The sequence below is a fragment of the Strix aluco genome, chromosome 4, assembly GCF_031877795.1.
Source record: "Strix aluco isolate bStrAlu1 chromosome 4, bStrAlu1.hap1, whole genome shotgun sequence".
Taxonomy (NCBI): domain Eukaryota; kingdom Metazoa; phylum Chordata; class Aves; order Strigiformes; family Strigidae; genus Strix; species Strix aluco.
The window spans coordinates 89553603-89575080 of record NC_133934.1 but is presented as its reverse complement, the minus strand read 5'-3'; the positions used below and the strand labels follow the sequence as shown (position 1 = coordinate 89575080).

The window sequence follows — 21478 nt, the reverse complement described above, 5'->3', positions numbered from 1 at the left end:
TGCAGAGGCTGTAGCAGAAGATCACCAGCTGCTCCCTCACTTGCATCGGCCGACCAGCCCGTGTATCGCTGCAGAGGCTGTCCAGGAGCAGCGATAAGCATTCTTTGAGTTTTTTATCTTTTGCTTTTCCTCTGCCTGTGAAACATCTGTAGGTAATTAAATCCACTTTTCAGCCTGCCTCTTGAGCGGCAAGCAGACAGTAGACACATATGGGCTAGCACGTGCTACCTACAACCAGCTCCTGTAACAGCTGCTAAATCCAACATGTGCCATTCCCTGTGACTTGCACGCTGCCTGCCAGCCTCTCCCCAGCATCCACGGCGGAGCCCCAGGGACCCTCTCGAGGCAGGGGTATGCATGTGGAGCTACGCCTCTCTCCTTCAGCACACCCCGGCACTGAGATCCCACGCTGGCTTCTTGATAGCCTTCAAAGTCTGTGCTGGCCCCACTTTTTGGATGCTCAAATGTATGTTCTCCTCAAGCAGACCCAACCAAGACGTTGGCTGCTTTATGCTGGTCTGTTCCCCACCCTTCTCCATCCTCTCTCACCACCTCCCTCCCACACTAAGCTGCATGCCTGTACTGCCATCAACCACAAACACGAGTTTGGTCTCACGGATTTTCTGACCTGGCATCTCATCTAGAAAAGTACACCAAGTGCAGCTAAGTTCACACTTTGGTGATATGTATTTTAAACTACATTTTTACTAAAGCTGGAATCGCCTAGGTAGAGGTTTACCTGTGTGAAGTCTCCTCAGTTCTTAACACTCCACCTTGAAACGGGGATGATGCTGTAGCACCTAAGGAAACAGAGACTTTTTCTTCTGGTTTTGGCTTCCCTCAATCCTTTTAACATTGCTGAGTTTCTTTATCCTTTCTCCTGCCCTATTAAGGACCATGTGCCCTCGGGAGCGCTTTATACATATGAAGGGCACGGCTGGATTAACTGTTGTCATCTACTTTATTTAGCTGGCTGTGCCACTGCAGAGCAGCTGGGTAGGTCCCGTCCTAATGTACTCAAGGAAGCAGTAACTCAGGGCTGTGTGGGAACTGCCGGGCAGCAAAATGGAAAAGGTTGAAGAAGGGTCTGAAATCACATGAATTATGCTGGGTTTAGACTTGGATAGAGTGTGACTGATAGTGCTTGTAAACATGTTTCTATTGCAACCAGTTTCTAATGTGAGGTGACCTGATAGGCACGAGCTTGCCACAGGGAAGCCAGAGAAGAGACAACTGCATGTGCAAGAGGAAGCCACTAGATAGAGAAGCACCTCCAGAAGTGTCTGGCAGCACTGCGCAAATGAGGGTGGCTGTCACCCTCTGACAAGGTGAGTGCTCCTTCCCTGACCAGCCATCAGGCCAGTGCCAGAGCTGCACCCACAGCCTGGGCTGGCAAGTTGTGCCATGGAGAGGGAAGGCCTACATAGGGGCTGTCACCTTGTGTGTCACTGCTGGCCTGGCACTCCCAAGGGCCACAGCTGTATGACTGCCTCCAAGCTGCAACTATCTTCCTCACATCTGGTTCGTCAGAGGCAAGCCACCATGGTCCCTTGTCTTTGAGCAGCAGTACAAACATGAGCTGGGCATCTAGCAAATGTTGCAGGGTGCCGTCTCTCCACACTCACATGGCCAAAGTTCAAATTTGGGATGCTAACCTCTTAAATTCAGCAACTGGCCAAAACGTGACCAGTTCCCAGACTCACAGGACACAATTAAAGCCTCAGAAGAAAGAGCTTGGTATCTCACTGTCTGTCCTAGTGACTTAAAGATGCAGTGACAGGACGGCAGCAGCTTTTCATTACTCCTGAAAAGAAAATGGGGTCCTTTTTTTGGAAGTCCACTGCAAAGAACTTACTGGGAAGGAAAGGGTAGTTCAGTGAAGTAGGGCATCTGTGCTGAAAATACTTTATTGTTCAAGGGAAGAAGAAACAGCAGCTGAAGGAACACGCCTAGCACTGACAGGTTGTTCACAAGCACTTGCTGCTTGTCTTTTACCAGCGATGTGAAAGATCACGGGGCCAGCCCAGGTGAAAGAGGATGAACCAGCAAAGGGCTCTTCCTGCAGGGCAGCAGCATGGTCCTTAGTGCATATCACCTAGTGACTCCTGTCAGCAGGGTCCCTGTGCCTTTGAAAATTTGAGAGGTAGGAAGATGTTTTTGTTTATTTTGGAAATATTTTGGTATAACCACAGGCTTGTAGCAGTAAGGGAGTGTTTCCCTGCAGGTAAGTTGATTCTTTAACCCTTTGATTTTCCAGCTGGGGGATACAGCAGCTCAGGTGAAGTGAGAGCCTCCACAGAACAGTGAAAGCATAGTTTCCTCTAATCTGTTATCCCTGAAACATACACCTGCCTTTAATTAGTGGTAAAGTCAGTTGTTTCAATTAGTTTTCACTCCATCACTTAAGTCTTGAGGCAGGTAATACTGGTAGGTACAGTGACCTGCTAGTGCTGAGGCAGCTGGTGACCAGAGGAATCAGACAGGAACCTTCCCCCCAGGGGCACGCAGCAGAGGAGCAGCAATTGCTCCCTCCCTGCAGCCGGCAGATCGGGCTGCAGCAGCAGCCTCTCATCCTTCCACTGTTACTTCTTGGAAACAGCCACGCCAAGTTACACTCAGAACAAAAATCCTTTGACCTGCCAAGGGAGAATTGCATTTCTGTGCCTGCCCTGCATGGTCAGGAGGGCTGGCTTGTAGCTGAGGTCAGCACCAGCACTCCGGAATCAGCCAGAGCTGGAAACTGGGGAAAGTCGCTGAATCCCCTTCTCTCAAAGGGCAAGAGTCAATGGGCGCCTCTCAGGAGATCCAGCATGGGCAAGCTGCTCAGCAGGGAGGTGGGTTGGTTTTTTTTAAAACACAGCAAAAAAACCCCAAAACCCGTAGGAAATACAAAACCTTAGCTGTAATGCTGCTGTTTTTTAAAAAAACAAACCAAAACAACACATTAAAAAAGAAGGATCAGTCTGACATTTAAGTCAGTAATGAAGAAGACCAACACCAAAGTACAGAGGACTAACTTTGCAGTTTGTTTTATTACTGGGCACAGCACAGTACCACTTCATACACATACAAGCCACAGTAATACAAACAGTCCCTCTCCTTTTTTATAATCAAAACCCCACCTGGTATCTGGGAGGAGTCAGGTGTCCCAGGGGTCAGCTCTCAAGAGCTGTTTTGCTGCAGTTGCAGTAGTTTTCTTACCAAATACTATGGGTTTTCATACTGTTAATATGTGAAGCTGAAGTCTGAGCCTGCAGCAGCGCCTCTGCTCAACACCAATCGAGGCAGGCTCTGCAGCAGCTCAGAGACTTGCAAGTATGCTCAGTCACGGTCCTTCGCAGCCGAATAAAAGCGTCACCAGACAGGCACCCCGGTATGGAACTAGAACCCTCAAATGTTTCTACAGAAACCCACGTTATCCTGAAGCACCACAGGTTCATCCTGGACTAGCTGCAATGCTGCTGCGGCATCCAGCCAGCCTTCCTGCAGGCAGCACGGACTTCCCATGCAGGCAGGACCGTTTCTTACCGAGTCGGTTAGCAGCACAAGGTCAGCGGAGCTTGGAGAAAAGCTTCTGTTATTAAAGCAGGCTTAGCTCCTCAGAAAACTGATTTAAAACTAGAAGGCACAAATGCAAGGTTGCATGTGGGCTGCATACCACTGTGGCATGTGAACAGTTTAGACACCCCTCGTAAGGGGAAATACAACACATAATAAATACGACATTTTAGAAAATAAGTGCATTACTGTGATCCTTCACAACATAAGGAAGTAGGATCCACAGGAACCTACAGAGGCCGGTTCACTCCATATTGCACAGAAGTCCTGAAATTTAGTGTCAGGTCATTGTACTGGAGGTGGGACGTGGCAGGGGGAAAAAAAAAAAAAAGGTCTTATTTGGCAGAACCTGCCCAAGTCTCCACCACCACAAACAGCTTTTTGCCAATCTGAGGTAGAGTTACATATATACTGCTTAAACCCAGTCAAGTCCTGCTCAACTAGTCTTCAAAGAAAAAAAAGTGCACAGAATAGATGAGCCTCTTTCTTCGCTAAAGAAAGTGAGGTCTGACCCCTGGAAGCAAGCCTTACAGAGCAAAGTTCCAGCGAAGATCCCTGCTCCCCTCCTGGAAAGCAGCGACAGCTATCGTGGTGCTACAGGTAAGGAGTGTAACAGGTACTAATTGCAAGCCCTACAGCAAGCATGTTTTACTCCACTTCCTCCCTCCCCTAGTACTTGCTCATTCTCCCTTTATTCACTCAGTCCAGTATATTTTATCAGAGTTAAGATTGTCCCCATTGCTTTCTCCCCTATGTCCCTTCTACTGGGACCCTGCAAAAAATTATTTCAACTCTTAGACTTCTGAGGGTCACTTGCAGTTTCTTCTAGGGGCTCCTCTGTGCAGTACAGGCACGGAAGGATGGAAATAAGAGCCTCTTCGATGGAGAAGAGATGTTTATCCTCTGCTTGAGGACAAAAGTAGCGCATAAAGTCTGCCAGTCTCAGCAGGTACTCAATGTTGTGACCAGCACAACCGCTTGAGACGATGATCTGAGCTGCAATGTCTTCTTCAGACGCTGGGCCAAGGTACGAAGGGTTCTGGGGTGTTGCAATGTAAACAAGAGCCAGGATGGGTTCCTCTGCATCTTTCTCCTGAGGGTGAAACTTCACCAGCTTGGTGTCGTAGCCTCCCAGGACAGCTTCTCGCATGTTGAGATACTGGAGCGATGCAGCAATTTGTTCCCCACGGACTTCATAGGCCACACCCCACGTGCATGCCTGAAAGTGAAAGAGCAAGGCGGTTATGGGATGCTCTGACTGCAGTGGACACATCCGCTAGCGTTTCAAAGCGAGCCTGCCTTGCTTTGGGGGTCTCTGCACAGCTGATAACAGGGCAGAGGAGGATAACACACCCCCGCGCCAGTCCCAGGAGGGCAGAAGAGCACTCGGCTGCCGACACCAGCCCCCAGTGTGGGGAACACGGCCCAGCCGCGGTACTCACCCCGCCGTCCTCCAGCAGCGTCACCACCCGGCCGGGCTGTGAGGGAGAGTCAAGAGAAGAAGCCGTTAGAGCCGAGCGCGCCCCAACGGCCGCCCTGCGGGCCCCCCACGGCCGCCGCCGCCGCCCTTACCATCCTCTCGCTGCCGCGGTGGAAGGTGTCTCCCTGCCAGAAGCGGCGGCTGTACCCGCGGATGAAGCCCACCTTGCGCGACGTGAACTCGAAGCCCGGCCTCCACACCAGCGAGCCGTACCCGAAGATCCACACCGGCGGCGTCAGCTGCGGCTCCGCGCCCTCCGCCTCCCCCGGGGCCGACGACGAGGTGGAGGAGGAGAGGAGGAAGGGGGGCAGCGGCGGCTCCGGCCGGCACTCGGGGCGCTGCGGGTCGCGCTTCATGGCTTTGGCGCTGAGGGGGTCGCGGCGCTCACGGGGCGGCACGCGCCGGCCGTGGCGCTTTAAAGGCGGCGCCGCCCCGCCCCCTGGCGGCCGCCCCGCCCCGCCCGCGGCTCGCGGCGGGTGATGCAACCGGTGCGGGGTGTTTCGCCGCCCGCGCGTGGGGCCCGGCGGCGCGCGGGTTGCGTCAGGCGGGGTGGCGGGCGCGCGCGGGCCTGCCCGGCGGGAGGGCCCCCCGGCCCGGCCCGGGAGGGCCTGAGGGGAGAGCGGGGGGATCGGGCGGCGCTGCCCGCGCTCGGTGAAAGCTGCCGGGGGAACGGGGCGGTGCCGGCGAGGGGATTCCCGCCGGGTGATCCCCGGGGATGGCCCGCCCCGTCAGAGCCCTGCGCGCGGGGAAAGAGCGGCCGCTCGCCCCCGGCGGGGCTGCGCCTGGGGCGGCTGGAGCAGGCCGCGGCGTGCCCAGAAAGGAGGGCCAGGGTCGGCAAGTTCTCCTCGGAGCCTGCCCCGCGCTGCCGCCGCTGGCTTCAGCCAAGAACGGGAGCTGCTGCGCTGGAAAACCAAGCAGCTAATATTAAACTGGGTGAAAGGACAGCTCCTGAGGTCGGCGGGGCTGAGGCATAAGGCATATGGGTGAAACAGAGCCATAAAAGCCACATAAAGGGGAGGAAATGGTGCTGGATCCGGTCAGCTGAGTGCATTTTCCCTTCTAAATCCAGGCTGGAGTGTGGGCTTGTAATACATAACCTTTGTTACATAGATGGGTCCAAGAGCTGGCTGTGTATGAGATGGAGACCCAGCTGTAGGTCAGCTTTAAGCAGGTTGTGACAGCCGAAGAGCCCGGCTAAAGCGGTGGGTTCAAATTACAAAACTGCTCGTTTTGAAAACAGGAGAGAGGAGGGGGGGAAAGAATGAGTAGCAAAACCATTTTACAGAAGTATTTCCCATTATTGTTCTTGTCCTCTGCATCTAATCACTCCAAACAGTCTATTTACAATCTTTTCTTTAGTTTCCTGTTGGGCCCCTTCCAACCATCATCCACCTTTCCATTCCACTTAACAGGGCGTTGCAGCTACAACGCACACAGACTGTGGTGGGTGCTCCCTGTGCCTTGGCACATGCACCACGGGTGACATCAACAGCCTGCGTGGTTCTCGCATCTGCCCTGCCGTGCCTTGCACAGCATGGCCTCCTCTCCTGCCCTGCATGACGGGCTCTCTGACTTGTCACCTTGGGTGACCCTTCACAAGGTCAGTCTTAACAAAGCTCCTTCATTCTCCTCTCCACTTGCGCTTTTCCCAGTCACCTTCTCTGTCTTACTCAGGCTCAAAGGTATGGGGTCGGCACTGCGTCCTCCCAGCCCTTCACACCACACACCCGTGCTGGTACAGGCTTGCAGCCTCTGGTTCCTTCCCCACCAGTCCCTTTCCATAGCCAGAATGTGAATCCATCCCCTGTTTATACAACCGCCATACCGGAGGCCTTAGTCACAGACAAAGAAGTGCTCTAGAAAGTCTTCTTCTTTGCAGCCGTCTGTGTCAAAGCTCTGCTTGGCAAAACAAGAAATAAATCTACATTTTCCGTCTTGCGGGTCCTGGCTCCTAAGAGACAAGACCCCTGCCTTAGCTGTGCAGTTTGTCAATGCCAAAATAATGTGGCTTTTCAGTCAAATGAAACCAGTTTCGTCTGGGAATTAAACCAATGTGTCCTCTGTGTCCCATTGCAGCAAGCGTATACTTTTCATATTTAGTTCTTTATTTTTTTCCTGCTAAAATCAAGGACATTTGAGCGAAACCCCAATATAATAAAAGCATTCAAACATTTGGCTGTAGCTGCATCATCCTTATCAAGCAAGGGCACAAACAGTGACAGACAAATCAGTGTCTAAAAGATAAGCTGAAGAAGCTCTTGCTAGGTTCTGGTCTTAGTGATACCAGTAAAAAAAAAAATCTAGCCTCTTTCTTCAGTTTTCCTCAGGATGTGAATTTTACCCATCTGAGAAATGCGCTGGATTATGCATGTCTCGTAAATGAAGCACTAGATATCTTATCTGCTAGTACAAGCTAAGGAAAATTGGATCAAGAAATAGAAAATACGCTACTGGGAAATGACTACATGCTTGCTGATGGGAGTGGGGGGAAGGAAAATTGCTCCTTTCCACTGCAGAGCTGTCTCAGCTGTGTGTCTGTCTTTGTCAAAAGGCTCTGCTAGGTGGCTAGGCCAGCTTTGCAACGGAGAGCCAGTGCCTAAAGCAGAAGCCTTAGGGGACCAGCTTCAGATCCCGCACCAGTTAAACACTACAGATCTCTGCTCCCTTCAGTGCTGTTACACCCAGATCATTTAGGTATGAGGTTAGAAACTCCTTTTGAAGTCAAGTCCCTGATTTTCTTGTGTAAAGACATTGGGATATTGCTCCACCATTAGGAGCACAGCCTGGGGGAAGGCTGTTACTGAAGTTGTGACATAGCAGCAAGAGGTTAAGCATTTATTTTGGTTTCAAGCTTTCATTAATCCATTTCTTGTTACTGACTGTACCCACATTGTACTTTGGTTAGATAAATCAAAGGGCATAAGGATCACCAGGGGTGAAGGGCGGAGCAGAAGAGGTGTCCTGGAGATGGTATAGATGTGGCTATGCAAGTAAAGCAGGTGGATGCTAAGGAGAGGATTTAGTGTCTGTCAGTGTTGGAGCTCGTGTTCATTCGTAAGGCGAGGAGAACAGCCTGCCAAACTGAACCACTGGCATGCTCAGGCAGGTGTGAGGGAGGACGTGGAGTGGCAGTGGGGTTAACTGTTAGGGAACACAATGTAGATTCAGGAGTACAACGAAAGGAGATGGAAAAAAAGCATAGGAGTTTGACAGTTTAAAAGTGACTAAGGGAAAAAGGAATGGAAGATAATGGCCATACTCTGTTAATGATAAAAAAATTTAAAAAGCTTAACAGTAGTAAGAATTTTTTATTTTGGCCTGGAAACCTTTAGGAAGGAGAAAAAGGCAGTCGTCGCAGCTTTATTTGTTACATCCTGAAACTAGCTTTTCCAGGTTTCGGGAAAAGGAGGAGCTAGTTTCTCTTTAGCAGTGTATGTTCTGCTTCCCCAGAGTGAACGTTCCCGCGTTAGTGCCGAGTGACTAACAGTGCCAGGGTTGCCTGTTTTTCAGGATAGTGGTGAATCACCCCAGAGCCAGAGGAACCAACCACAGGGCTGGCGTGACACGTAGCAGTGGATTGAAACTGCCATTAGCTTCATCTTGTGTTTCAGGCTATTACTTGCTTCAGTAAGCTGAGGACACACACTGGGTTTTACCGAAAGTGGTTCTATTCAGAAAATACCAACTGGGGACAGGAGGATCACCAGTTCGTTTCCAGGTACCCCCACATCTTCCTCCAACAGCTTGGCACTGCTTTCCTCTCTATATAGTGAGCAGACAGGAGAATCTAAAAAATAGCTCTGCCCCTTTTCCCTAAGGCTTCAGTGAAGATTACAGCTACTGCAGTTGGAGGTGAGGTTCAAACAATGCCACAGACGCTTTAAGGCGATGTAACTCAGTACTATTCCCCTGATATTCACGATGCCATATCTATGTGCATCACCAAGGATCTCACATCTGTTTGCTGAATCCTATTCTTATGGCATTTACAAATCTCCTCCAGATGTGAACACTTACCATATAAATATGCATCCATATAAATAAACATCCTTGTTTCAAACACGGAAATACAGAAGTGGCAATGTCAAAGCTTCCACATTAAAGCTTGGGGATCAGGAATGATGTATGGAACAGTAGGCAGGGGTGTATTTGGATTTGTTTGCTACATCCAAAGGGAATGTACTTTCATTGTTAAATGCTTTAACTCATGGGGTTAAACAGAGTTCCAAGCAAAGAGAAGAAAAAACGGTAAAGGACATACCAGTACTTTAAAGAGAACAACCCTAAACTCTAGTGGCTACAGTACTGTACAGACACCAGACTGACAAACAAAAGCCTGCGTATCTAGGACAACAAGGAAACTGTGCATACAAAGTGCCATTCAGGTGGAAATCAAACAAGGCAGGGAAACCAGTCTCCACATTTAGGTGGCCTGCATGTCAACACTAGTAATAGGATTAATAGCTTGGGGGATTCTTTTTCAGGGCAGAACTTAAGCTGATGCTGATGCTGACCCACTCCATGTTCTGTCTGTCACCCCTACAGCTGCTACAACTCTGGCTGTTGTCAGCTGTGTTGGTGGTTTTTGCAGTGTGCCCAGTTCATATCCCAAAGGCCACTGAATGCCCACAGATGGGAATGACAAACTTAGTTGAGCTATGACAAACTCGATTTGTCATTGAATTAGTTACGTGAGGGGGGACGAAAATAAAAATCCATAGATCTGAAGAGCATTAACATGCCAACAATCCCCAGTGTCCTGGTAGTTGACTGAGAAGTCCTCTGAAGAAAACCCAGCATTATTCTTTTGGCTTTTGAGTCTTGTACACCAAAGTGATCTGCTACACTATGCTTTTTGCCGACTTTCCCTCCCATTCTCACTGCAAGCTGGTGGGCAGTTTTGACCCTGCTGGCAGGAGCTCCCCTCGGTTGCTCTGGTCACCCTGTCCCTCTGTCACATTCTGTGTTGCTGACTGATACTGAGGTCCCCCCAGCACAGGCCCATAAAAAATTTCTTGGCAAAGAATCAGAACTCCAATTTCAGGCTGGATTTTAGCTTGGTTAAGGGCAGACACAGTGAGCAGAGACAGTGTGGAGGGTTGTAGCAGGAGCTTAGGGAATTTTGTCTTTTCTTCCTTTAGGGAAGAAAAGAAACTCAAACACTTCCTACAAGCACAGCTTGAGGGATGAGCATACTGGATACTGGACGTAAAAGCTGAGTACAGAGCTGCTGGAAACCCCTTTTGCCTGAGCCCATAGCATCCCAAGCCTAGGAGCTCATCCGAGTGCCAGGCTGGGAGCTGTGAACTAGATTGGCTCATCCTTCGGTGCTGTGTAACTCCCTGCTCTTCGCTCCCTGTGGCCTTAGTCTGCTGCCCAGGTGCTACGCTGACACCTAGAAGGGCATTTTGAGGAGTCACGTGCATGTCCACACAGGTAAGACACAGACGGAGGTGGCATGGGCTCAGATGGCTCCGATGGCTTGGGCAGGAACCTCAGCCTTGACTGTAAATGTCAGTGCCTTATCCGGGCTGATTTAGTGTTGGCATTTAGTTTCACGTCAGGAGGTGATTTAGTTTTACTTCTAGTATATGAAGAGAAGAAAAATGGGTTTATAGCTAAAATTTTAACAAAGCATGTTTGAGAAAAACCTGAAGGAACTGGTTGATACGAGCAGGTAGGCTGAAGAGTCCGAAGACAGAAATGTGGAAGACCCTCAGTCAAAGTTAGAAAGCAATCTACGGTTTGCATCCTAAGCAGGGAAAGAAAGGTGTTTAGTGAGTAACCAGCTGATTTCAAAAAGGGTTTAAGAAATAATAAGGAGCTCATACAGGATGGAAAAGGAATAATGCAACAGAGAAACCTCTGTTTGGCACTTTACTATAGAATGAAGCAAGAGCTTTAGAAGTTAGGGGTAATTTACACATTGCAAAGAGTTTAAAACTCAGTAAGAAGCTTTCTAGTCACATAAAAAGAGAATCAAGAAAGAAGTGAGATAACAGGCAGCAATATGACTGCCAAAACTAAAGATAGCTTAGATGCAAACCAATAAAAGACAGGATGGTGATTGTTATGAGGCTTTTAAAAAAATTACCACATCTGAAGCAAAATCACAGTTCTAAGAACTCCTGGTGCTTGTGTCAAGGGAGGTGAAAGAACAGACACAAACCAAGAGTTTATTAGCAAGGAATGTAAATATATCTAAGTGGGACAGGTACCACATGACTGGAAAATAGCAAGCAGTGCCTGTATTTGAGATGTGAAAAATAAAATGCAATGTAGCAAACTGAAGTTAGTTAGTCTGACCTCAATAACACACAAATCTTTCTATTATGTGCTTTGACAGAAAGAATAACTCAGGATGCAGATATAGTTGAAATACACAATGGGCTTAGCAAAACACTTCACTGCAGACTAACTTCACAGCTGTCTTCAATAATTGACTTCTGCAGAGAAGAGAATGTGCAGATGTAGTTTGCCTAGGCTTCAGCAAAGTATTTAATAGGGTAACGCATGACAAGTTATTAGGTGAGATGCAGACAGGAACTGTTACAAGGGAGATGACTGCACTGGATAAGAGAGGAAAACTGGGGGGCATTAACCGGGTACTGTTATTTTGAGACATGCTGGTGTGGTTCTGGGCTGCATGAGGGAATCACCCACCAAATCAGCAAGAGTTAATGCACAACACCCTGCTGAAGCTGCAACTGAAAGACTGTTTACAGTTCAAAAAAAAGATGAAAGCATGGACAGAACAGGGGAGAGCTGTTCAGCTGATCGAGGGAACAAAGACCCCTCCCTCCTGGAGGATGCTGGGCTTGCTTAGCCTGGCCGTATGTAAATGGGGGAACAGGACTGGTTTACATCATGGAGTTTACCCTGGTGACTGGTGAAAGAGGAGGAGAAGGGAGCTGTTACTCAAACTGAATTGGTACAAAAGCACATGAGCAGTAACTGGACATGAGTGGCATAGCCTGGAGGTTGAAAAGAATATCCTAACCTGCAGAGCAGCAAGTTTTTAAAATTGCATCGCCCACTCCTCCAGATGAAGAACCAATAACAGAAAAAAAACAACTTTATGTAGACTTAACTGCAGTGGAGATTGTGTGATGTCATTATGTCTATTAACTACAGTGCCCTTCCATCCAAAGCTCTTGTTTGAAGAGCAGAAAGTTTCCATTTCAGGAGCATCACAGGAAATAGCAGGAGCATAGTCTCAGTCAGTTGGAGCCAAGCTCCAGGATTTCCACAGATTTGTGGTGTCAGAAAGGCTTCATCAGTTTGCAGTGATAAGGTTCTGTCCTGACTTGCTTGCAGCCGTTCTTGCCCACATCATCACAGAGTCTTCACAACAAGCATTGCTTCTCTGTGGCCTAGATGTTATGGATTCATATTCTACTAAACCCAAGACACAGCTAGCTAGAGGATGACCACAAAGCCCCAAACAGGCACAGAACTGAGAGTTCTGAAATATCTGATTGACGTACTGATGGCAAAACAGGAGCTGCAGAACAAATGCAAACCCTGAAGCACCATCTCATCCCCTGACTACTGAGGAACCCCAAACAAGGTAACATTACAGCATCATCTGGAATTTTGAAGACAATTCATGTTCTACTTGCCAGCAGAGAAGTGAGCTACAAGGTCTGTCACCAAGCTTTAAGGAAGGACCAGAACTAGCCGGCATGCTTTCTGAAGACAGGAAGCAGCAACTTCCCAAGTGTGATAATGGCACAAGAGGTTTAATAACAGCACAAGAGGTTTCTCCTCAGGAACAAAACCCATAAACCACACAGCTAAAGAGACACGAGAAAGGCCTATAGAGTAAGGATGAAGTCTGAAATGAGACTAAGGAGCACAAAGAAGAACCAAATGCTCCCTCTCCCAGCCATCTGGTAGAGCCCAGCATGCCCTGGTGTAAGGAGGGCAGCCTGATGCCCAGCAGCCCTGCCCCTCCTTGTCGTGGCCGAAGGGAAGGATTTACACCTACAACAGTCACTAATAGCCTTCATCTGAGAGAGAGAGGAGACCCACCTGCTACCCACTCATCCAAATCCTTATCACGGCAAAAAGGAGAGTAGTAACAGTGCTGCTGTTTAGACTCTTGATTGCTCCAGGGCAGGAAGGTGTGTGTGTTGACTGTCCAGTCAAAGCAATAAACCAACCACTCACCATGTGGATCAGTGTGAAGAAAGAGAGATAAGTAGCTGTCTTGACAAGAAGCTGCTCCTTCACTGAATCCTTTCTCCTTTACAGTTTCTGATGTGTAAGTGTGCCTCACATTGTATTTCACTCTTTTGAACATTTGAGTGTTGCTACTAAAAGTCTGGTTGCTGTGGCAAAAAACCCTAAATGATCCTGACGTTGTGGTTCATACCAAGCGGATTATCGTTAGTGACAAATACTGAAAGACTTTGCTTTAAACATGGCCACGCTGAGCAGACTTTTGTGTTCTGATGTTAAGACTATGTTTCTGCCTGAAGGGAGAGTCCCTATAATAAATGGCTGAAAATATTTGTCTTTATATTTTAGTACCTCTGGCACCTATACTGAGAACCATTTGAGGTTTGAAAAGTAGATGTAGAGGTGTTGTATGTGAGCTACTCTGTTTGTTTTTGTGGTATTAATAGAACAGATTCTGGCTCAATGGTAACTCCACTCCTTTTGTGGAATCATGTCCGCTTAGGTTTTGGGCCCTTGGTTCTCAGCTGTCTCAAAATAAAACGCTGCTTTCTTCTCCCTTTGCTTTGGTAACCTAGGTCTTCAGCTTCCCTTGATGAATCTTTTTGTGATTAGCCCAGCAGATCTGAAGATCTGTCCTTACTAATTACAGGTACTCTTCCCAAAGACGAGGAGCAGAATGCACCAATGATCACCACCTTCCTTAAAGCACAATGCTATTTATTTAGAACAAATGTTATGGAAAAAACACTTGATAAGCCAAGAAATGATTCACACACCTGCTAAGCGTTGCCTGTCTTCCTTGTGGTGCCCTGGCAAATATGATAAGCAAGTTCTGCCAGCTCTTTAATTCAGAGAGAGCATCTGTGTGTCAGATCAGGCTGTCTCTCTGCCCCAGAAGACAAAGCTGACTGCCAGGATAACAGGCACGGAGGACTTGCGTGAATACGCGCAAGTTCCACAGAAACACACTCATTCAGCCTGGAACACAAATGCACAAGTAACATGTGCTGCCCAGCAGCCTGTCCAGACCACCCTTTTCATGCTGAGGGCCAGCGGTCAGTTCTTGAGCATCTCTCCAAAGCTGGATATGCTCCTGCCTGTAACCTGGGTGCCAGTCATGCTGCTCTGTGAAGTCAAGTGCTTGCCACCTTCTTGCATGCGGGGACAGCAAGAACTTGCGTGGCTGGACAGCTGAGAGTACTCAAAAGTAATCAGTAGCTGCTGGACTTTCTGTATGGCCGGTAATGGGCATTGTCCTCCTACACTCAACCACACATAAGATCAAAACACGAAAAGCATCTGCCTGGACAGAGCTGTTGTGTGTGTTGGCTGTGACCCGTCCTGGGTGGACCTGGTCCATTCCACGCTTCGTAACCTTTGTGGCAGTTCACTGTAGCAGCATTTGAAAGCTCGGTGTTATCACTTCCATCATGGGGATATCATGACTCTCAAATACTTAAAAACTATTAAAGATGATGAAGATAAAGTGATTTCAACATTAAACTTCTTTCAGCTCGGTTTAGGAGATACAATGCTTCCAATCCTGCTGGAATGAGAGGTCAGAAAGTGCAGCAGTAGCCCATGTGGGAACAGAATTTTTCTAGTGAAATAAAATGGATTCTCTTTTTAAGACAAGTCATGATTTCTGTGGTCTGTTCTCAGACTGGCAATGGCTCTCATCACAGCCTCTTTGAAGTCTGGGTTTGGCTTTGAAAAGAAAAACAGCCATACGTGTGTGTTACTGTCCTCTTTTTGGGGAGAGAAAGTTTCCTTTCTGTCCCATATGAAAAACCCGTGCCATGTGGCAGAATGGTTGTACTGTCCTGCACTCAGATGGAAACAGAAGGCTTGTTGAGGGCATATTGCACCAAGTGACAGGCTGTGGTGGTAACAGAAGGCAGGTGGGAGGAACACCAGCGGCCAGGCTTCAGGCACTTGACTGCCTGGCCAAGACTGCTGTTGTAGTGGCTGCAAAGAGAGAGGCTGATCAACAGGGTGAGTCAGAGCATTAGCATAAGTTGGGGTGAATTCCCTGTGGCTGCACTGTGCAAGGGGGTGTGTTTTGGGGAAGCTGACTCCAGGCACGTACGAAGACCGAAGACCGGGAGCCGCTGGGCTGCTCCACCTCTCCTGCTCGTGACTCATGGCACTGCCAGTGCAAAGAGCCTTGGCCTGTGTGTCTGTACCAGCTGGGCTTACTGGGATCACTGGCATTTCTGCCCTAGCTTTGTGTCATCTAGACATTCCTGCACCTGGAGGCACCGACTTCACCTCCCTTCTCCAGGCAGAAACAAGAAGTTACTACTCAGAGGTGGTGTCCTTATCTTCTGTTCCCTGGGCATAACAAGGCCTGGGCACATTTTGCATGAAATGGTGGCTGTGTTGCCATGCTGTGGCTCAATGCCTAAGCAAGCAGGGCTCCTGCAGCCCTGAACAGCCAGGCCGTTAACCAGTTACAGCTTCCCTGCTCCCAGTGCAAATGTGAGAAGGCCACTGCCAGCCTTTTGGTCGAATGCACGGTAAGGAAGAGTAACTCGACAGCTTTTCTAGGTGCAGGGAAGATGTTCCCGCTGCACCTCCTTGCCATGTAAACTGTGTGTGGGAAGCGTTGACAGTGCAGTTCTGTGGTCCGTGCTCCTATTTGGAACGCAACAGGAAAGTGACTCATGTGACATTACATCCCGTTCTGCGCAGGGAACGTGGTGACTTGAGGGACAGGCGCTGGGCCACACTGTAGCTGTGAGATTGACAGCAAAATTATATAGGCTGGCAGTGACCAAGCTCTTGGCTGGTTGAGATCACTAGTGAAGGCATTTGAGCTCCACTCAGCTATCAATGACCTGTAGGCACCAGCAAATAGATTTCTACTCCATCAAGAGCTGTCATACTTTGCCAGTGTTTTAATTCCTGTGGCTGAAAACAGCATTCAGTGTTGACAGAAGAAGGTATTTACCCAAGCAGACATGACAACAGGCAGACAGTAACTCCTCCCTGTGTGTAGCTGCAGTGACATAGTCTGAACTTTTTCCTATGCTCAGTGACCATGTCCTGATGTTGCTCCTCTCTTGGCTGACTCTGACCTATCAATATTTCCTACGAGATTGGTTCTGCTATTGATCCTGACCTGGCACTAACCTTTTCCAGCTCTGCCATGACATCTCTACATTGCAGATTTTAATTCTTCTTGTGCTCCTAACCTTGTCTTATCTCAGACCCTGCTACATGCTGAGCTTTTTGTAACTGACCTAAGAGCAGAAGCTAAACTGCTGAACTCAGTAGCTTCATCTATTTATACCAAGGCCAGTTTTCCTCATCGCTCTTCACCCTCTAATGCCAGCTCTCAGCAGCTCTTTGGTAGTTTGAGGTGCTGTGGTATCTTCCCAGTGCCAAATACCCTGCCTAGTTATGTCTGTCTGTGCGTGGTGACAGTGACAGTGTCACCAGATCAGAATGTAAGTGCAGTTTACCTGCCTTGGCTGGAGTAAAGGGTAATGTGGGTGCAGGAATACAGACATCTGGGCTTGTTGAGCTCTTGAAAAACAATGGGACTTTTGTGAGGGGAGGTGGAGAAGAGGGAGAAGTGAGGTTGATGTGGCTCATGTGCTTTTTACAAGTAATCTACTTAAATTAATCCAATCTGAATTCCCCCTGCATCCCTGTACCTCATCTGTAGCACTCCATCCCCCAGAGCCACCCCGCCAGTCATAACAACACAGGGTGAAGTGCGATGTAGTTTGGATGAATCTGGATCCAGATTTTACCAGGGCACCCTCCCCGTTTAATGGCCAGCGTGAGATCTGGCAGGGAGCTGTACAGTGCTGACTCTGGGGAATCTCCTCCTGAGGCAGACTAAAGCTGGGGGCACTCTGGTAGCACGGACGCTGGAGGCTGATGACTGGTGTGTCAGTGGAATATCAAAGTCATAACCTGAGTGATTGGTACGTGATGTAATGATTGGACTGGAATGCTGTACACAAGCAGAGGCATCGTCACCGCCTGTTTACTAACTCTGGTGTTACACATAGCCTGAGGTAACCTCAGGCTAAGGAGAGCGCAGCCAGATTTTTGTGAGGTGGGAGCACTAGACTGGTGCCAGGATAACAGCTGACAGTGTCAGCTTTTTTTTGGTAGGTATTTTTCTCCTCTCATTTCAAGGAAAAACCTTGAAATGTTCCCTTGATGGTATCCTTGGTATAAGATTTCACAACTCTCAGCTAATACATGTATTTTAAACCCTCAAAGATGTGTGAACCCCACCTTGGTACAGATTACACTGTTGAGGAAAGACTCTCTGTCCTGTTACCTGTTGTGTATTGGATAGAAACCAGTTCTTTGAGTCCATCTTTCCTGCAAGAAAATAAATAAACTCTTACCCCAGAACCCCAGACAATTATAACAAAGTGATTGTACAGCTGCTTCTGATGAATGTGAAATTTCTCTTCGCAGTGCTGGGACATGCACAGCCTATTCTTAATTTTGCGGGGTACACATACATGTCATGTTGCAGTACGGTGAGAGCTTTCTAATATATTTCAGTCTTCTCTAGTATAAGTCCCATTTAGGAAATCTGCACCAGCTAATATAGGAAGGCTGTTGCCTTATCGCCCTTTAAGAGGCTAATGATTCTTTAGGATAATCATTTTCTCTTTTTAAATCGCCCTCTAATCTCAGAACGTCCAATCCCATAGCACTTGGCCACAGCCTGCCAAGACCCCAAGCCTCTAGCAGCAGGTAGCTTGTGATGTCAGCTGGAGTGCCTGGGCGATGTCTGGGGGAGAGAGGCTTAATGTGGAGGTGGATGCAGGGTGAGAGGATAGTAGTGTTCTGCTCTCTAGGATCTTGGTTGGCAGAGGCTTATTCCTAAAGTCTGTCACTGAAGGCTAATGCCAAAATCTTTAGCTTTATTCCATATTCCACTGCTTCAGACAAGAATGGGCAGTCACAGTGCTGCCCACTCATGGAATGACCATCTGTGTGTATAATGTTATGATCAGACCCCGTTATGTTTTAAAGCTTACACAAGAAATTAAGGATCTTACCAAAGCAAGACTTGATCAAAATTATCAGAGGTTCCTGGGTGAAGACTGTTAAGAATGTGTTTAAATCACTTGATGCTGAACTTAATCACATGCTTAAAATTAAGCAGTTAGTGATTCCTTTCATTTGAGTCTGAGTCTATGCATAAGTCTATGCCTTCAGAACCAGAGGCATGAAGAATCACTCCAGGTCTGCCAGTGCCTTTTCTGTCCAGTCCTGGAGATGGCCAAGATGATCAAACTGTTGTCCAGGGACCGTTTAATGCTGCATGTCTAGTTGAATCATTGTCCATCCCCCCCTCCTATTCCCCATTTCATTACCTGCTGGGCTGAAATAGGAGCCTATAATATGAAAGCTCCTTGAGCAAAGGCTGTGGATGGCTGTTCTTTTCTAGATCCATCTGGTGGGAAAGTTCCCCACACTTGGTCTGTCCCAGCTTCTCACTGTCCCTCCAGACCTGCTGGCAGGGTTGTGCATATGTATTTTTAGCCTAAATGAGCAGGGCAAGCAAACTGCTATTCAACAGGTTAAGCTAACATCTGATGGCACAGCAGTTCAGAGTGCGCAGCCACCTCCAAGCATTCCTCTTTCCCCTTAGCTGCCTCATTAAACTGGCTTCCCAAGTTTGTGCTGCCATGTAGTGCAAAGCAGTACAGTAGAGCCCTGGGATTTCTTAGCCCTTGGATTTCCATGGGTGAGCAGACAGAGGAGAGGGAAGCAGGCAGCTGTTGCATGTCAAGTGTTTGGCTATGAATAAGCGTGGAGGATGCAAGGGTAGGCAGGTTAAGTGCAGCAGCAGAAAGGATTTAGATTTTGCTGCAAGGTGATGGAGTGGCCCAAAGCAGTGATGGATGTAGCTGAAGAGGGCTCCATTCATCTGATGCAAAGCCTACGTACTGCACTTCTTGCAGTCAAGCAGTAGAACTATGAGAGAGCAAATCTAAACCAAGAACTGAGTCTTTTCCTCTCTTCAATCCAAGGTGACTTGGTGTATGTTGAACATAAATATAGTTCTGCCATGCGTCTTCTTTCAAACATCAGCAGGTGTGAGGTCTTCTAGTTCTGTCATGACGATGAGTTCTGCACTGAAGAAGAGTCAAAACTAGGCTCCGTAGCATCCTCTGTGAAACCTTCAGCCTAAGAAGTGACCCCTCTGTCAAACTTCAGCTACTTTCCCGTAACAGAATTTGCCTATTTTCTTTGAGCTATTTTTGGCTGTTCTTTAGGTATACATGTGGTAGAGGAAGATTATGAGAGCAATTAAAAAGGAATTGCAAGACGCTGTGCTGGAGGTAATGGAAGAAAGGTGTCATGGTATGGTTGTGCAATAGCTTCATGTTTTCCATATTGCTCATTCTGGAATGCACTGTGAGACGTGAGGACTCAGTACCTGAGTGGAAGGGTCATTGTGGCATGTTACAGTATTGGTGATATATGTAGCAAAGGTTGCATCAGATGGCTGAGCATTAGCAGTAAAGAACATCCAAAGATCCCTAAAGTGGGGAAGGCCAGCTGGTGGCCACATGTGCCTTTTCCGAGAAGACATCAGATCAAAATAGTTACAAGCTGAATCCCCCAGTTTTTCTGTGCTTGGATTTGAAAACAAATAATTTCATACTCGGTGACCAGCCTAGTCAAAAAGCAGCTATAAATGGAAAACTCAGAAACAATAGCAGGGCAAAAAACAGCATTAAGCTCTCAATATGACCCTGTAAATTGAAAAAGCTAAAAAAGACAAACAGGGGAGTTGGGGAACATGCAGTTTGAAAGCATCATTGGTTTTTGTCAAATTTTTATAGACAAATATTTTTTCTGGTATGTTGCCTCTGTATGAGAGAAATTAAAGCAACTGCTTAGATACTGTTATTTGTCAAATATTATAACCTAAGGATCCTGTAAGAAAATTGAGCAGGCAAATTTCTCCTCTTCCTACACAGGGTTCTCACTTAGTTTTCTTCCTTTGCTGATCTCTCATTCTCCTCATACATTTCCAAGAAACCTAAGCAGAACCATTCGCCTCTCAGCAAGCTCAAATCTGTGTATGGAGAGATGATGTGAAAGAAAGATGCTGATAACCATGACACCTGAGATGATTTTATGCCTTCAGTAGACCACAAGTACCATGGAACCATAGCGTTGACTTTGCTGTATTCATTGCCTCTAGCCTTGAGCGTACTTCTTGCCTGAGCAAGCTCAGACATTGCATCAGTGTCCTCTAGTGATGCATAGAACTCTTCTTACACCAGCTAATTGAGACTAACTATCCCTCTCAGAGGCAGATGAGTAAGTATTAGCTGCACTTTACACCTAGGAAGAGTGGGAGGGGAAAGTGGCTTGCCCAAGTTTAATTGGCAGCCAGTGTGAGCAATGTCCGAGTACCCCGTTTGCCTAAGCCCGAGCCCTGTGCGTGCAGAAATTGTAAAGTTCTTTATGGAACATGGGAGATGAGTTAAGCATTGGGCTAATCCATTCTGTGTTAGATATTATATCGCTTGCTGGGTGCTAGGTAATGTATTGAGAAAGATGTGAGGGGAGCAGGCTCAGAGGCACAAGTTGCACTGCCAAGCAGAATAACAGTACTAGTGACATGGTGGCAACAGGCTTGCACTGGCCTGCTGAGCGCTGGCAGGAGGACAGCCTGGGTAGTCCGATGGCAAAAGGGATGCTGGCCTTATTTCAACTGCTCAGTCTGGCTGCATCAGTGCCCTGGTTAGTATTTCCTTCCTTCTTCTCTAGAGAAAAGACAAGATAATTTGAAGCGCAAAGCCAAGACTTTGCCCTCTGGAGAGATTCCAGAGTTGCAGATGGACCGGGCTCTTCGCAGTGCTGCTGGAAAGCAATTACATTTGCAGTTCAGGGGAAGGGAAGAGGAGGAGGGAGAGTCACTGAACTGACAGCAGGGATAAGAAGGTAGCTCATTAGCACATCATCTTTTCTGCACCCTTCTGTGTGGGAGCAGATCTCCATATGATGACATTCAGAGTCTGGCAGGAATGTCATCCTGAGCTAGTAGGAATTTCTCTGCAAGAAAGCGTGAGTGGGTAGGTTTAAAGAGATCAAAAGTGAGCTCCTCTGCGGTCCAAAGAGCATAAAGGTTCATCCTTCATGGTCATTCTCAAACTTCACCAGCAGCTGCTAACCTGAAATATGAAAAGGAAGCATGGAAGTAATGAGGTATTCATTAAAAAGAAAAACAAAAACCACCACCAACAACAAAAA

The 21478-nt window shown here is 47.7% G+C and overlaps 1 protein-coding gene across 1 annotated transcript; it reads right to left on the bottom strand.

Moving 5' to 3' along the window:
* Positions 1–3003: 3003 nt before the first annotated feature.
* Positions 3004–5433, bottom strand: CHAC1 (ChaC glutathione specific gamma-glutamylcyclotransferase 1). The gene is made up of 3 exons (XM_074824132.1): positions 5131–5433; positions 5001–5036; positions 3004–4777 (listed from the first exon to the last, which is right to left on the bottom strand). The coding sequence occupies exons 1-3, from the start codon at positions 5392–5394 to the stop codon at positions 4346–4348; spliced, it is 732 nt and encodes a 243-aa protein (XP_074680233.1). The 5' UTR covers positions 5395–5433; the 3' UTR covers positions 3004–4345.
* Positions 5434–21478: the final 16045 nt, after the last annotated feature.

Bases quoted from the DNA above. Each gene is read 5' to 3' on its own strand.
- CHAC1 (XM_074824132.1), bottom strand. From the start codon at position 5,394: ATGAAGCGCGACCCGCAGCGCCCCGAGTGCCGGCCGGAGCCGCCGCTG. The intron at 5,037-5,130 runs GTAAGGGCGGCG...TCTCCCTCACAG, and splicing joins ACCGCGGCAGCGAGAGGATG to CCCGGCCGGGTGGTGACGCT. The intron at 4,778-5,000 runs GTGAGTACCGCG...TTTCACTTTCAG, and splicing joins CGCTGCTGGAGGACGGCGGG to GCATGCACGTGGGGTGTGGC.